The sequence below is a fragment of the Vipera ursinii genome (genome assembly GCF_947247035.1).
Source record: "Vipera ursinii genome assembly, chromosome: 1".
Classification (NCBI taxonomy): Eukaryota; Metazoa; Chordata; class Lepidosauria; order Squamata; family Viperidae; genus Vipera; species Vipera ursinii.
In genome coordinates, this window is record NC_139512.1 from 198,250,610 (window position 1) to 198,268,169 (window position 17,560).

General features: G+C 39.1%; 1 protein-coding gene across 4 annotated transcripts; it reads right to left on the reverse strand.

The window, feature by feature from the left end:
* Positions 1 to 2,187: 2,187 nt before the first annotated feature.
* C1D (C1D nuclear receptor corepressor) lies at positions 2,188 to 15,117 on the reverse strand. 4 transcript variants are annotated; one of them, XM_083350293.1, is made up of 5 exons: positions 15,055 to 15,117; positions 10,816 to 10,965; positions 9,541 to 9,607; positions 9,005 to 9,060; positions 2,188 to 2,512 (listed from the first exon to the last, which is right to left on the reverse strand). In XM_083350293.1, exons 2-5 carry the CDS (start codon positions 10,945 to 10,947, stop codon positions 2,336 to 2,338), a joined length of 432 nt encoding a protein of 143 aa, XP_083206419.1. In that variant the 5' UTR covers positions 10,948 to 10,965; positions 15,055 to 15,117; the 3' UTR covers positions 2,188 to 2,335. The 4 variants fall into 4 exon arrangements, with proteins under 4 accessions (XP_083206419.1, XP_083206420.1, XP_083206418.1 ...); XM_083350294.1 differs by lacking the exon at positions 15,055 to 15,117 and adding an exon at positions 14,859 to 15,048; XM_083350292.1 differs by lacking the exon at positions 15,055 to 15,117 and adding an exon at positions 14,838 to 15,048.
* Positions 15,118 to 17,560: the final 2,443 nt, after the last annotated feature.

Genomic DNA, 17,560 nt, shown 5'->3' on the forward strand with positions numbered 1-17,560 from the left:
AGTTTTCAGCATTTTTCCTAACAGCTCTGTCATCCATTCTATCAATTCTTCTTCCTTGCTCTCAAATACGATCTGAAGTCTTGTAAAGTAAAATGTCTTTCCCATTTCCAGTGTTATATTTGGTTTTCCAAATTTTTATTTATCTGCGCCTGTCTGTTGGTTTCTTCTTTTGAATCCTCTATCTTTATGTCAGTTTCCTCTGTTTTTTCTTTGGTTTCTCAGTTTCTAGTTCATTCTTTATGGTCATTTTCTGAATGTTTTTTGCCTGTAAGTTTAAGTTGGAGTGTTGCTCATTTATGTTATTTAAATTATTTTTAGTCTCCTCATAATTTAGAACAATTGTTTTTTGAAATGAGTTTAACATGGAAAGAATTTCTTTCTGGAGTCCTTTTACATTTTCTTGTTGAGTATCCATGTTTCTTCCAAACAGAAATAGTCCTAACCACTTCTTCTTGGTCGCCTCTCCGGGGTGACTTTAGACCCTTTTTAGAGTCCCCAGCAGAGCGAAGTTGAACATGGAAAATGGAGCCCCATTTTCCTGTGCCTGTCACACCACGTCGTCTAACCTTGAAGTCCCCACTGAAACCATTCTTAATCTGCACATAGCTTATATTAGAAAAGGCTTTTACAAGAACCAGGACCCAACTATTTAGTTACAAACACACACTAGTGAGCAAATCCTTCTAATCAAATAGTTCAGAGGATGTAGCAACTTTAAGGAGTAGAAGAGCCACAAGATCAATTCCTCCCAATGAAGTGAAACAGAGGAAAATGAACGTGCCCTGATTTTAAATCAACATTAAAAAAGAATCATGCTTACAATTACTATGAAAATAATATTACAATATAAAACTGCAGTGTGAGGGCCTGAATTTATGATACCCCTTTGATGGCCTCATTTATATCGGAAAGGATATGTCAGTGAAAGCCCAAACTGGACTTTGTTGTTGTTATTGATCTCCTAGACTTTTCTGTGTTACACTGTTGTATTTTTAGAGTTTTATTAGTTTTTTTAAAGATAGGAGTTCTAGTGGTGCAGTGGTTAGAATGCAGCATAGCAGGGTAACTCTGCTCATTGCCAGGAGTTTGATCCTGACTGGTTCAAGGTTGACTCAGCCTCCCATCCTTCTGAGGTTGTTAAAATAAGGACCCAGATTGTTGGTGGCAATATGTTGACTCTGTAAACCATTTAAGAGTGCTATTAAGCACTATGAAGTGATATATAAGTCTAAGTGATATTGCTATTTTAATCTAACAGAGAAGTTGTTATATTGTACTACTACCTTTGCACTGAAAAAGTTGGAGGTCACTTTAGTTTTATATTTTTGGTGTATTTTGTCATTTTTTAATGTTTTACTATTCCCTTTCTGTTTTTCCTCCTTATATTAGTTTATATTTTAATGTTTATGAAATATAATAAAGATATTTGTAAAAAAAAAAGACAACTTACTAAGCTGATTTCTAACAAGCCTCAGACAAAAGATGTGGTTTTTCCTCCAAGGTATTTAAGTGAATGGGCAGAATCCAGTAACAATAATAGCCATGCAATTCATCTAGAACAGCAGGGAAGCTGAATGGCTAAAATCTTCCATTAGATTATTTGAATGAACTTGATAAATACAGCTGTTTACACATTACAATAAGTTAATTTCTCCTACAGAACATCCTTCCAACATCTCCTGCCAAGTAAGTGATGTGTGTTTAAACAATGACAAGCAGCCTGCATGCACTGACGAATTTCCTCTTAACACACTCCTTAATTCATCAGATTTATATCTTGACTTTCCTTCAAGCAAGACAGCATACATATCACTCCCTCATCTAATTTTCCACCACAACCACCGTATGAATTAGAGTTGCTCTGGAGTCAGGCAGCCTTAAATCTAACAAATGAATGAATGAATGGGTTGACATCACAATCAACCCAAAGCCACTTGGTGAGCTTCCATTGTTGAAGGTGGACTTTGAGTCTTCTCTGTGCTAATTTAACAGCTGAAGAACCACACTGCACTATGTACCATGTTCTTTTCAGATCCAAGGTGGAAAAAATAGCCATGTAAAATATTTAACCCAGAACACTGGGTTGATTTTACTTTTTAAAATACCCCAAAAACAAATATGGGTAGATTTGGATACTGTACTTGGTGATATATCCATCTGTGAAAAAAATGCTATTTTACCAGGAAATAGTCTTGTTATCCTTTTTTATCAGAAATCAAAATAAAGATTAGATCTTTACAAAAAGTTATAGGAGAGAAAAACAGAAATATCAAGGGCATTTTATTACATATAAAACTTATTAAAATAATTCTAATCAATATTGAACAGGGAGATTTTAATGAGTTTTTTTCTTTTTGGTTGGAATGGGACTTTTCTTTGTAGGTTTGCTTTGAGTTTTTGGCTCGTACAGTGCATTTCGTAAAAATCTTGATGCTGCGCCTTTATCCAGCTTGGCAGCTTTTTTCTTTTCTTCAATCTCTTTCACTCTGTTCATGTATGTTCTTATTCTCTCCTGAAACATATGAAAATATAAAAAGCACATTTCCTATCATATCAAAAAGACCAAATATATAAAACTACCAACCAAATCAAATTGTTGTAACCTAAGCAAATATTATTATTATTATTTATTGAACTTATATACCGCCCTTCTCCCGTAGGACCCATGGCGGTTCACAAGGCAATTAAAACAATATTACAATACAAAAGTTAATAACAATTAAAATAGATTAAATTATCCTTGATTGAAAATCTAAAACCCCTATAACTCTGATTAAAAAACCCAATTACAATAAGTTAAAGATTAAAAATTCTCAGTCCTGGCCGGAAAGCTCAAAGAGCCAGGTCTTCAGGTCCCGGCGGAATGAACAAAAATCAGGGGCAGTCCTGAGCTCTACGGGTAACTGGTTCCAAAGGGCAGGCACGCCCAAAGAGAAGGCCCTCCCCCTGGGTGTCGCCCGCCGGCAATCTTTAACCGCCGGCACCCCGAGAAGGCCCTCCCTGTGGGAGCGCACAGGACGACGGGAGCTTGATGCCGGCAGCAGGTGTTCCCTCAGATATCCCGGACCCAAGCCATGTGACCTCCCATATGCAAGAATCAGTTGTTCCCAATTCCAAAGATGTTTAATTTTAATCCTAATAAAGTGTAGTTTGTATAAAAATTCTCATGTACTCAAATACCTTACAGAACACTGTTTTATATCTTAAGCTCTTGTACAAAATCACAAGAGAATGTGAGTGTGTGTGTGTGTGTGTGTGAGAGAGAGAGAGAGAGAGAGAGAGAGAGAGAGAGAGAGACAGAGAGAGAGAGAGACAGAGAGAGAGAGAGAGAATTAATGAAAAAATGGATTTGGACATCACAGAGCACTTGAGAATATCAAACTACTGAGCACCTATTACAAAGCATGAAGTTGCAAATCTGAAGGAAGCAAAACTGCTAAAAAGTTGTTGTTGTTAGCTGCGAAGTCGTGTCCGACCCATCGCAACCCCATGGACAACGTTCCTCCAGGCCTTCCTGTCCTCTACCATCTTCTGCAGTCCACTGACGCTCACGCCTACTGCTTCAGTGACTCCATCCAGCCACCTCATTCTCTGTCGTCCCCTTCTTCTCTTGCCCTCAATCTTTCCCAGCATTAGGCTCTTCTCCAGTGAGTCCTTCCTTCTCATTAGGTGGCCAAAGTATTTGAGTTTTAGCTTTAGGATCTGGCCTTCTAAAGAGCAGCCGGGATTGATCTCCTCTAGGACTGACCGGTTTGATCGCCTTGCAGTCCAAGGGCCTCGCAGGAGTCTTCTCCAGCACCATAGTTCAAAGGCCTCAATTCTTTGTTGCTCAGCCTTTTTTATGGTCCAACTTTCACAGCCATACATTGCAACTGGGAAGACCATAGCCTTGACTATACGCACTTTTGTTGACAGGGTGATGTCTCTGCTTTTTAGTGTGCTGTCTAGATTTGCCATGGCTTTCTTCCCCAGGAGCAAGCGTCTTTTAATTTCTAAAAAGTGCCTTGCTCCAAATCTACTGTGTAATTATATTAAGCATCTGTATACTGAAAAAGGATATTGTATTGCTAAAAAAGACATGCAAAACCCCCATGATCAAGGAATTGGAGCAACTGTCCTGAAATAAGAGGTTAAAAGTAAGGCTTCCTAGTTTAGAAGAAAAGCAAAATAGAGGGTAAAAATTATATCTGGGGTGAATCATTAAGGTAGTTTTTCTCCACCCCCTCCTCTTTTCTTAACAGAACAAATCACTATTGTTTAACAAATAATAGGAAATTCAGGTTGGATGAAAAAAAGTACTATACATAGTACTTTCTTGACATGTAGAATTTGCAAAAGGTGTAGTGAAGATAATACAAACATTAAAAAGGAAAGAGAAGAGGGAAACCACAGCAAGGTGGATGGACTCAATAACAATGGATATACTACCAGGAGTCTTGAAGGGGCAGGTTGGGGACAGATCATTTTGGAGCATGTCTACCAGCGTGACTGCTAAGAATGACATTGAACTAATCAATCAGTTAACTAATCAATGGCTCCTTGCCACAGCAATAACTATGTAATGTTCCACTATCTCTCTTACTGAATGGCATTAAGTAGGAAGGGCACTCCTGCCCTGCTTGTGAGCCTCCCTTTAGCATCTGAATGGCCATTCCAGAATCAGAATGTACCTTTGGCGAGCCATCCCGGTTCTTCTTATGATATGCTAGCATGGCTGAAGTGTTGCTAAGTGTTGCTTATGATGGAGGTTACAGAAGTAGCAGCCACATAGGTAAGCTGCTGTGTGCCATACGAAGCAGCGTGGCCCAGAAAAAATAAATCCAAGAGAACTCTTGCTTCTTTTGACAATTGTACGTCTTAGACCACTAAACAGTATTCTACAGAATAGGAAAATAGCTTTGACTTCTGTTTTGGCCTCAGTTAATTTCCCCATGCCCTCGGCCATCACTTTTGCCCCAAGGCCAGACTTCTGAGGTAGCCCTCAGCATCTTAGAAAAGGATTATTTTTGGAGTTGGGGAAAAAAATGGGAGATTTTTCTTCCACTAGAACAGTAGGGCCAACATTTAATTTGATTCATACTGCGTCCTTCAACTCTACTTTATCTCAATCATTCTGTCAGGATATAAGAGAGTATGATAGGAAGTAGAACTGCGCCACTAACTCAACTAAAAACAAAAACAAAAAAACAGAATTGTTGGCTCTTTTTCTTCCTTTCCAGCTAGCTGTGAAAGATGACTAAGAACTTCCAGTTGTATTATACCTGGTTATTACAAAATGGATATAAAATTAAAAAATGCTGCCTCAACAATCTTGCTTTCTGTTCCCCTCCCTTCCAATTCTCTTATTTCATCCCTTTTTAGATTTAGGGGAGGGACTCCTGAATTATCAGTAACTTAGTTTGGGAGCCCTTCTGGCAAAGGAACGATGTATAAATTATGTTAACTCTTTGAGCCAAGTCACCAGCATTCATCCCCTTAACAGAGGAATTCCACATTTCTGTAAAACTTTTTAAATGTTTTAATACCAAATAAAATCTTCATCTTCTAGTTCCCCTTCCCCAATACACACACACACTCACACAAATGATAAATGTAAATTGATGGATTAATTATAGTTTCCTTTTTAAGGGAATTTAGAGATTGCTAAATGCAATCACTCAATTGTTGCAACTCTCCCTGGAAAATTAAGTGATTTCCGTTCATTCAATCAAGGCAATTGTTTTATTTTAAGTTTGTCTGCTACCAAATCTTAGTACAACTGCCTTTTGTAGAAAATGCGCAAATTAATTTTGACAAAATTACTTGTAAAAGCACATTCTTTTAATACAACCATTTATGTTAAAATTACCTAAATAAAGATCTGTCTGCATTCCATTTCATTTGTTATTCTAATGACACATTCATAACAGAATAAGACAGAAATGTTCATCGGTCATGCAATACTGCATCCTGCTACATCACTGCAAAGGTTGTTTATTACTATATTGGTTTTAATGTTTATAATGTTTAATTATAATATTACTACAAAAATCCTCCTTTAGCAACTGCCTTGTTTAGTGGTTATTCACAATTAAGATGGTCGTTAAAGTGCCCTTTTTGTTAGCGACCACTTCATTTAACAACCAACTTTCTTGTCCCTACTGTAGTCACTAGATGAGGATTACCTGTAGCACTTTTAAAGAATGGATCCTGATCCAAAAGGGAACAGTAAGAAAAGTAATTCATACTCTACTCTGGTTACCAAAAGAACAAATAAGTTCTCTCAAATTAGGGGTATACATAGGAACTAGATTTCATTAATGATTTGATCTATCAGAGGTCGGAAATTTACACTGTTCAATGCCTTCCACAATCATGGAAGCCATTGATCAGGAGAGAATGCAAGTCTAAGGCTGGTTTCATTTTTCATACTAAAGAATGATTTATTTTGGATTAGGTTGTGTGAATCCAACCCTGGTATCTTATTCAACAAAATGTGGACAAGTGCAACATTCAAACCTAACCAATATGTTAGTGACTACCTTCACACTTAATCCTAAATCACAATTTACTGTTATGTGGATAAGCCTCTATAAGCCTGGCCAATAGGCAGGCCTTAAATTTCTGTATTGTCATTATAACCCCAACTCAGTCACTAAATATATCACAAAACATTTGGTTTAACTCATAGACTGTTTAACTGAACAAATCAGAATCTGATTTATAGCACGGTTCTTGGTTCATATATAAATAACATACCAAGATAAGTCTTCTTTCTTGTTGCAAGAGGGAATACAAATTAAGGCTTGCACAGACTTGTACACATGGTCCTAAATGATGTCTTAGCATTATGTAGCAACCAGGTCAATATTCCCCCCCCCCAAAAAAAAACGGCCAGTAAGAAATGATCTGCAGAACAAATTCTCAGGCAACATGAAATAATTATTTCACTCTCCAGGCAGATGAAAAGTCAGTTCTCAGTATCAAGCTACCAGTCATAGCAAAACAAAAAAGAGCAGCTGACTGATCTTTTGGATGCAAGAAATGGACATCAAACTGTTATGTATCCAGTTGCAGGCATCTGCATAGCAACAGCCACTAGGGGGCGTTGGCCTGGACGGTTTTGACGGGAAACCTAGTTTCGGCGGGAAACCTAGGGCCAACCCCATTGGCTGGCCGCCTCCCTGGCCGGGTATATAAGGAGGCCAGGTAGCCCTTGTTCCTCAGTACGCACCCCCCACAATAAAGAGCTGAACACGTACTCCAGCTGGCGTCTCTTCCTTGCGTCGGACCCACTACATTACAAAACTGAGCTTTAGAGGAAATAACATCCATTTCACACTGCATATGTTATAAAGTCTGTAAGAAATTAAGAGAAGCTGTAAAATAACTGCTTTGCTCTTGAGAAGTTCAAGATAACACGAAATATAACAGTGACTGAGCTTTTTGACATTCATTATATTTACTGTACTGGATATTTACTAGCATGACATACTTTTCATACTGATGTGACCTGGGAAGGAGTTAAAAAAAATTGAGTGGCAATTTAGTCAATCTTGAGCAAAAAGCAGTTTTGCTTTTTTTTTAAAAAAAAGCAACTTACAGCCACAAACCAATATGTATATATGTATATACCTACATTTCCCTATGAATTTTATTTTGTAATTAGTTTTATTTATTACTTGTATTTGTAGTTGTTATTTTATTGTATTAACAACACGGCATATCTGGATAAGTCTTATAGAACAGTAACAATTCTGGTAGCCAACTGTAGATTCGATCTGTAGTTTTTCTATCTGCCAAGCTAAATCATTTGATCTGTTTCTTCAAGTCAGCAGAATTTCTAAGATATCCAGTCTTATACATTCTGTTCATGCTTCTAAATGGATTATAAGACAAACCTAAAAGATTTATTATTGGCAGTAAATATGTCACTAATGCAGAATTACTGGACAGAACACATATAACTGGTGCCAAAAAAGCTTTTAGCTTTGTTGCTGAACTGGATTCTTTACTGCTGAGAAAATGAATTAATGGAGGGATTGGAGTAGGGGAGGAGGGAATCTTTCCCGTCTTTGCTAGTAAATCAAACACATGATACTTTTAAAGTCAGGCAGGAGTAAGAAAAGGTAGCCTTAGAGATTAACACGAGTCCAAGTATTTATAGGAAAACATACTGTACTGGAAGTTATAAATAATTATTAGACACATAATATTTTTCCACTCCGTAAGGAAAGAGTTGGTTGGCACAAAATTCAAACTATTTTTTTTTAAAAAATGAAAAAGAAGGAAAGGATCATCTTATTTGAGAATTGAACTGAGATCAAACCATCTACTTTGAAAATGACAATATCATTTTGAGCAAAAACTATGCCTGGGTATTCAAGGTTTTGCAAGGTAAGCAAATGAGATGAAGAACAGATTAGGTCCTATGGCAGCTTTGTCTCAGGGCTATCCTATCTGGTTTGCAAAACAAAAGGGCAACCAAGAAATACTGAGAGCCCTGTTTTGCTGCCACCTAGAGGTCATTAAGATTTTTACAATCCAGATATACAGTAGTAGTCCAGGTTTTTTTTACTACAGGAACATTAGCAACAAAGTGATCCCACAAAACAGCAGAAGCTGTGATTCCCCACTTGCAGTAGAAATGAAGCAATTCATCTCTGTTCTCCACCATGCATATGGAAGGCTTACACTAAGTGAGACACAGGCTTATTGTTCTCCAGTGCTGCTCTGTTACTTCACTTTTTTTTCCCTGTCAAAATACTGACTTGCAGTTAAACCAAACAGGCTGTTTACAATAATCACCCCCTTTAGAAAACAATATGAGAGAACTGTAGTACAGTGTTTTCATACACGGACAATTATATGCTTCATGGAAAAAAGCAGATGGAAAACTGCATTTGTAATGTTCAATGATCAATATTTAACTCAATTGTGCTTTGTTTGGAATTCACAAAATTTCTGCAAACCATTTTCTCAACATGAGAAGAATTTTGCATGGTAGCGAACATAAGAAACTTACCAATTCCTGTTTTACTGGATGCTCCTTTGGATTTATTCCTTGTGTAGCAAGGTACACTGCAAAGTGAATGCATTGTTACCAGAATTAATTAGAAAGATGTAGGAGTATATTCTTCACTATGTATTTAAAATACAGGAATACATTATCACTGGATAATGGAAAAGTCCTTTGCCAAATCATTAACAATCAAAATGTAAAATGTTTAAGACTTGGGAAAAGGGTATATTTTGGTGTTACAAAACTAAGTACAGGTGAAAGTGCAAGTAGCTGCACAAGAAATAGTTTGCTTGCTTGCTTGCTTATTTATCTATCTGCTAACTTCTCCCACAAGTAGCCACACAAAATAGTTTGATATTTAATTGCTAAGCTATCACTCAGTTCCAGAGATTCAGGCAGTTGACATTCCAATAAAACTCATAAAATAACATAAATATCACAATAGCAATATAAATATAATGAGAAGGGGAGAATTAAAACTCCTATAGGTATTACAGATGCAGATTCACCTGTATGTATTTCTTACTCTGTATACTTACCCCAAAACATTGAATTCAGTGTATAAGCAGAGACCAAATCTATTTTGGCTTGTTCAAGAGGATCTAGCTAAAATGAGAAAAGACAGAATAACCTTCAAAACAGTTTATCGTGCACAAATCATCAGATGACACTGGCACTGATGAAAAGTACAGTCAATGCCTTTCCTTCCACATCGTGAAGCTAGATGGACAATAGCACTTTGCTCAACAAATGAGTTTACAAGTCTTTGAAAAAGATTCAGAGAGGGATCCCTACCTGTAATTTAGTCTTTTATCCATCATGCAGCCCTTATTCTCACCTAAAATAAGAGAATGTGTTCTTTCTTGGAAAATGAGAGTACCATTATCTGTTTGAGTTGCTTTCTCTCCTCCAATGCCTTCTAGGTGTGCTGGACATGAACTCACATAGCCCATCAGCCTGCTAAGGAATTATGGGAATAAAGTCGAGGACCTCTGGTGGGCACTGCTTGGGAGACCCTGCTCTAGGCACTTGCCACTTGTCATTTTTTGCACAATTCATGACTCTAAAATATCATAACCGCACATTAAAAGGCAAAAAGAGTTTAGGCTGCCAATGCCAATCTATCATTTCGTTCCTCTAGGACTTCTAAAAACACAGGCTACAAGTTTGAACAGGGAACCTGTCAAAGGGCTGTATTGTAAAGCTGTTGTGCTCATAATTTATTTTTGACTGAAAGGCTGAAGACTTCAGGGGTGAAACTTCCTGATATATGAGCTCTTATTTTGCCCCAAAGAAACTACAAATTGGATGTACATAGGTAATTGTACAAAGAACTCAGGCAGCATCTTGCGCTGTTACTTCAGGTTTAAAAAAAAGGGAACAAAGGACGCCTTATATATTCCTTTACTTCTTAAAAAAAAAATCCCTGATACGTAGCAAAAATCCATCTAAATCAAACATTTTTGGACCAGAACCCCCTTCTAAAGGCAAGGAAAGCAAGAAATATATTTTGCTTTTTAGTCACTGTGCATAACCCACTCAAGTGTTAAGAAAGCAACGACCCCTGTAATTTTTATTTATTCTTCTAAATCTCTGTAACTGCCATTCCAACTGGCACCATCCAGATATATTGTTCTACAGCTCCAACCCATCCATCAGCACGGATAACAAAGAATTATAAGAATCATAATCAAACAAATAGGCCTATGTGCAGAAAGTCAAACCGGGGGTGTCTCTCCAGTCAAGCTCACCCAAGGGAGCGAGCAAAAATTAAACAGCAGCAAAAGGTTTTCTTGCTCTCATCCTCTTCTTACCTTCTGGAGGAGCTCACTTCTGGATACAGACATCATTGTCTTCAACACTGCATCTACTGAGCCAACAGCTGTTTCAAAGGCTGAAAGGTAATCATGAATCTCTGTGGGGTAATCTTCTTCGGCAGGATCCATTTTCAAGATCGACACTCACTACATGAAAAGGTGCCGGGAAATAAATAAGAAAACAAAGATTGTTCACAAATGGTGCCAAACCGTACTGTGTAGGCCACAACTGTCTGAATCCACACATGCTAAACTACAGAACCAACGTAGCTTAGCACAATATAAAATACCAGCTATATACCATTTGTGAAGTAGCAAAACAGGCTTACATGGTATTAAGGGTTCCACTCCTCCTAACTTGTAACATGTAAATCAAATATACACAAGAGAAGTTTTGGACCCTTCAAAGAAAGGTAGTAGAGGTAGTCCTCAACTTACAACAGTTCATTTAATGACCGTTCAAAGTTAAAATGGCAATGAAAAAAGTGACTTTTGACGATTTTTCATACAAGAACCACTGCAGCATTCCCATGTTTATATGTTCAAAATTCACATGCTTAAGATTTAAGACTGCTGCTGTGTCCCAGGGTCATGTAACAAGCAAAGTCAAAAGGGGAAACCAGATTCACTTAACAACTGCATTACTATCTTAACAACTGCAGTGATTCACTTAACAGCTATGGCGAGATAGGTCGTAAAATGGGCCAAAACAACTGAAATTAACAACAGAAATTTGGGACTCAATTGTGGTTGTAAGTCGAGGACTACTTGTTCTATTGCTAGGTTTTAATGCGATATAAACAGTGTGATGATGCCTCTTAAATGCAGGAGGTCTGGTAACATTTGTGATTAGCATCCAAATAAAGACTCAGTTACATGGCCAAATACCACTCAAGGCACAACTCTCTACATAGTAAAGGAAGTACTTCTTTAATATATGATCTGATAGTATTAATATGTTGCAGAAATAGCAAATACTGAAGGTACCATCATTGTTTCATAAAAGACAATACTCAGGGCCACACAAGCTCATCATGTTCAAATCCTAATTAAAAAACTACTATGCCTCATTTCCATCTGCTCAACAATAGTCATTCAGACCAGTTGCTTGAGTGACCAGTATTGCTGTTTCCTACCTTCGACATTCAAAAATGAAGTTTGCTCTGATCAAGAGATAATTTCATATTTTGAGAATCACAGGGATTTAGCTGGATTCATAAAACAGAGGAAACCAAAACTAAACATTTCATATTAAAGTTCTGCACAATGTATGAATTGTGAATATTAATCCATGTTTCATGACCTAATGTGATGTGACTTAAAAGAGTTACGAAGAATAATATGATGTAAAGAGTTGTGATGGGAGAGGATGAGATATATAACTTCAAAAAGAATTAAAACAAATCATGACTTAAGGCAATACACTAATTACTTAAGGCTGTATGAACATGTTGCTGAAGTTATATAAGAACAATTATTTGTTTTTTAAGAAACCTAAAATAGAGAAATGATTAGTCTATCAATTAATTAGAGTAATTTCATACCTTCAGATATAGAAAAATATTTCTAGTTAATCAGAAAGTCAATATATTTATCAAATGTGCTCACAAAAATTGCCAAATGCACAGCAGATTGTTACACAGTTTACCCAGTGCCAAAATATTTGTTTCTCAGCACAATATTTTGCACATATAATGAAACTAATTGTATCTCACCAAAGTTCATGAGGATTTCTCCCAAAATGGCAATCTCTCAACATCATGAGTCCTTATGGCCAGTCAGAATTACTTCCACCTATACAAAAAGTCATTTCTGCCTATAGGCAGACATTTGATTTCTTCCTGAACTTTCTCTGACCATTTCACTGAACCTTAATTTACTTAATGTAGAATCTATGTTACGGTATAAATTGCTTAGCATTATATAATTGAAATGGCCTAGAAGCCCTGGTAATAAATAAGCAACAAACCACCTGAAAATTATTCTACCAAACAAAAACAGTATTTTAAAACCCCAATATTGTTTTAATTGCCTTGTGAACCGCCCTGGGTCCTACGGGAGAAGGGCGGTATATAAGTTCAATAAATAATAAAAGGTGCCGAATGAATTATGAAAAGAACATGAAGTAGTACAAGCACCAAGCATAATTCAAAATCATGAAACTGAACACAATTATTTAAAAATACATTCTTTTTGTTTCTGAGTTCACCGATTCTTTAAATATTGGTTTTTAGAAATATGAATAATGCCAACATTTAAAAAGGTTTTTCTCTTGCACCCAACTGCTATTTACCAAACATCAACTCCTGAGAGTTATTACATGGAATATATACTTTGTAGACTTTATGGTAATGTTTTCCTTTCAAATATTTAATATATAGGCCAGGTTCAAACCTCTGTGAAGCCATGATATTTAACCACAGTTTGAATAAGCCACAAGCTAGAAGTGAATATACCATAAATCTTGGTTTACAAACTACAATGGTTAGATTGCATAACTAGGCTCATGAAACATTCAGAGCCCAATTATAGAAAAACACAATATTGAAATAAGGGAAGCCTAAAAATGTAAACATTCAGGAAACTGCCACTTAATCTATAGCTTTAAAAGACAATTCACGGGCTCTTTACAATTATTAAGAAGGACTAAAAGTATAAAAATTTGGCTTTTCAAGAAACAGTCTATAAATGGATTCTGGCATCAGGTTACTTTCACTTGTTGAAATACATACACACACACCAGATTGGATTCACATATTACATTAAATGATGATTTAAGCTAGGACTACCAGATCTGAGCTGCAAAAATCCAGAAGATCACTAGACAAGAGCAAAGAGTTGCAGACCACTCTTACCATTTTGTTGCCATTTAGTGGCCATCCAGATTTGCGTACCCCAAATGTGGTAGCCTCAATTAAGCATGGTTTATTGAATGGACCCAACTGATTAGGCTCACACATTCTGCCATGCCAAAACCAGGCAAACAACATTGTCTTATGTAAATGCCATATGAACCTAGCTACAATTTTGTTTTGGAAAATGGTAAGTAAAACTGACCCAATTTCTCCACCTTGAACAATACTGGGGGGGGGGAGAGCATTCCACCTTAGCATTTATTTTCAGTTACACTGTTCAGGATGATGCATCATGTTGAAGATTGGATTTGCTCTAGTGGACCAAACTGCATCAGTTCCACTGATATAAAGGTGGGGTGCTTCTATTTTACCCATCAGTCTCTCAGACAGATGTGACAACACAAAGCTTTGTACTGGCACAGCCCAGACTGTTCCAAGCCCATAACAGCAGTTTTTCAAAGTGACAAAGGAGGTAAGAAAGGAAGTGGTTAAAATCGGGCGTCCGGTCGGTCTCCTGCCACAACCAGAGCAGCTATAAGCAAAAGCACAGCCTTCCCAAGTCAAGGCCTTTCTTCGGTCTTATTGTCCAGCAAAGGCAGATGATGGCACTAACCCTGCAAGGTGTAACTTCTCCCTCAATGTCCCAAAGGTGCTTTCCCCCCCCCCCCCACATTAAAAAAAAAGGCAACTGCCCTTCGTTTTTTTGCTTGAAGACGTTTCGCTTCTCGTCCAAGGCGCTTCTTCAGTTCTGATTCAGTTCAGAAGAGCCTTGGTGGAGCAGTGGGCTGATGCCTCCTTAAGTAACACTAGCTGCCTGCAATTGCAGGTTCGAGTCCCACCAGGCTCAAGGTTGACTCAGCCTTCCATCCTTCCGAGGGAGGTAAAATGAGGACCCAGATTGTTGGGGGCAATTAAGCTGACTTTGTAATAATGCCGCTTGGGGTGTGTGTGAAAGCCCTAATAAGCAGGCATATACATAGAATGAAGGCTATTGCTAAGCACATTGGTTTGCGCTTCTTAGATTGTAAGCCGCCCTGAGTCTTCGGAGAAGGGCGGGATATAAATGGAATTAAAATAAAAAAAATAAATAAATGATTGTCAGAACTGATGAAGGGGTCCTTGGATGAGAAGCGAAACGTCTTTCAACGGAAAAAAAAGCACCACCTTTGGGACAAGGACCAGGACCTGGATGACTGAGAAGCTCCACAGGCAGTCTGTCTCCAAAGCCCTGCTCAGCCGGCCCGTCCTTTGCGCAGCAGGAAAAGGATGCCCGGGCACGGCTGCTCCCAACCTGCAGGGACGCGCGCCCCGTTCCGACGACAAGATCAACGTGGCCAGACGAAGCATCCACGGCGGCAAGCGCCATCCGCCCTCAACCTACCCAGCCTCCTGCCGGCACTTCCGCCCTGCCGCGCGAAAAGAAGGGCGCAACCTACCCGCGCCGGCCTCCCCTCCCCTTGCCACCCACGTGACGGAGGCGAGTGCGAGAGATCAGGCGTAAGTAGGCGGAGTTGCAGTATTTACTCCGGACCGGCTTAGACACGCCGTAGTAATGGAAGACTCTTTCACTTCTCTCCCTCCCACCCGCCAGATAGAAGGTGGTTCAATCCGATCCCCTTTCTTCCCATTCCTTTTCGCCAGCCGCGATCCAAAGAATGGGGATCGAGTTTGCCTTAGCCCAGGGGTAGGCAAGCTCGGCTCTTTTATGACTCATGGACTTCAACTCCCAGAATTCCTGAGCCAGCCAAGCTGGCTCAGGAATTCTGGGAGTTGAAGTCCATGAGTCATAAAAGAGCCGAGCTTGCCTACCCCTGCCTTAGCCGTATAGGGCGTCCCTCCGGCTTTGGCGCAGTACGGCAGAAGCCCGGCAACGAAATGGCCGGTCGGCTTGCTTTGAATGGCGATGTATAGAGCCGAGCAACGGGCAGGTGGTTCTGTTTGCCGCTGGAGCTGGGCGGAAGGCATTCCGGCAGGCGGTGTGTATCGTCAGCGGAGGAAAAGGAACAAAAAGGTCGACATACCGGCCTTCGGTGCTATTGCTATTAAAAGAGCTTTCTCGGCTTAGCGTCCGCCCTGCTGCAAAGTGAAAGCCAAGCCTTGGGCAAGAGGTCGGAGGAGGTTGCAATGCTCCCGGTTTATTGGGGCTTGCGTGGTGTTTTTTCCCGAGCAATCCTGGGGTTATTTCCAGGTTTGCTCCGCCCTGTGAAAGCGTGTGCGATTACATAATTCAATCCTATCTTCATGTATTTCTCAGCAGATAGTGGCATTCGGGTGACCTTACCGGAAGTCCAAGGCCAAGCAGTATGGTTAGCTCTGGCTGGGGACCAACCCAGGACTCTTGGGGGTGCAGCCTGGGATGGGAAGTTAAAAAGAAAATCACGGAAGAGGGCCAGGGACACAGTGCTTCCATATTAATGCCTAGAAAACTGCCTGGGAGTCTCCCATTTATTTACCAATTGCCAAGTTTATTTTACCACAAATGTAGTTATTACTTGCTTCAGACAAAAGAGAGAAGGAAAGCCCACCCCGTATAGTCAGTTTTGTCCTGGGAAGATCTAAAACCAGTCAAGTGACCCATTAAACATATCTAGATGGTTGCACTGCTATCCATCATTATGAAATGCTTTGAGAAGCTGATAAAGGCCATTATTGTATCTAGCCTCCTGCCAGCATTCGACCCCTTCAGTTTGCTTACTGACCAAATTGCTCTACGTAGGATGCTATTCTGTTCTCCATCTGAGCTTGAAGCACTTAAGAGGAAAAAAAAATCATGTGCATTTGTTTTTTATTGTTATGTATATGTAGGGGTGTGGCTCTATACATGATGTATGTAGTATGTTTTAGGTGTGCCATGTATGTTTCACTTAGAACGGGCAACTAAATTTCATTTTTGATGTGTGCTGTTGTGCCCATAGTAAAAAAATGACAAGATTATCTTATCAACTTCAGTTCGGCATTTAACACAATCATTCCACAGCATCTAGTAGACAAACTGGGCCTTTTAGGTGCAACTGGATTCTTGATTTTCTTACTAACAGGCCCCAATACGTGCAAACTGGAACAAATATTTCTAACACCATTTTCTTGAGCATAGGTTCTCCTCAGGGCTGCGTCCTAAGTCCGAACATGATTCACTTGTGGAGATGGTTACCAGCATCAAATTCCTGGATGTGCAGTTAACAAGTAGGCTAGCTTGGTCGCTCAACAGCGAGACACTGGTGAAGCAGGCACAGCAGCACCTGCATTTTCTATGTTGCATGAGAAAAGCACATCTTCCTTCCCCTATCCGTAATACTTTCTACAGAGGGACAATTGAGAGCATCCTGCCATACAGCATCACAGTCTGGTTTGGAAGCATCACTGCTTCAGTCAGGAAGGCAGTGCAGAGTGGTGAGGATGGCTGAAATGAATATTGGCAGTTCCCTTCCTTCCATCCAGGACATAGCATATAAGTGTTGCTTGAGCAGGGTCCACAAGATTGGGACACTACACATCCTCTTCACAACCTGTTTTCCTTGTTACCTTCTGGGAGGAGGCTCCATGGTATCTGAAGCAGGACATCCAGATTCAGTCAGTTTTGTTCCATACAGTATTAACCTTGTGAATGCTAAAGCTTCCTCTTTCCGTTATATATTCAAGATGGATAGTGATTAATATTTGTTACTTGTATGTGTGTAGATCTATAGATGTTGTATCTAGTGTGTTTAAATGTGTGTTATGTGTACACCTTGAGAGCAAGCAACTAAATTTCATTTTTAATGTGTGCCATTGTGCCACAGTAATAAAATGACAATAAAGGTCTGTCATTCTGTCTGTCCATCCGAGCAACAGAACTGGAGAAATTGAACTGCTAGGAAAGAAAATACCCTTTTTGGACTAAATGTTGA

Excerpts from the sequence above, each read along its gene's own strand:
- C1D (XM_083350293.1), bottom strand. The coding sequence starts at position 10,947 with ATGGATCCTGCCGAAGAAGATTACCCCACAGAGATTCATGATTACCTT. Across the intron at positions 9,608-10,815 it reads GAAGTGAGCTCCTCCAGAAG|CTAGATCCTCTTGAACAAGC; the intron begins GTAAGAAGAGGA and ends TTCTCATTTTAG. Across the intron at positions 9,061-9,540 it reads ACTGAATTCAATGTTTTGGG|TGTACCTTGCTACACAAGGA; the intron begins GTAAGTATACAG and ends TTCACTTTGCAG.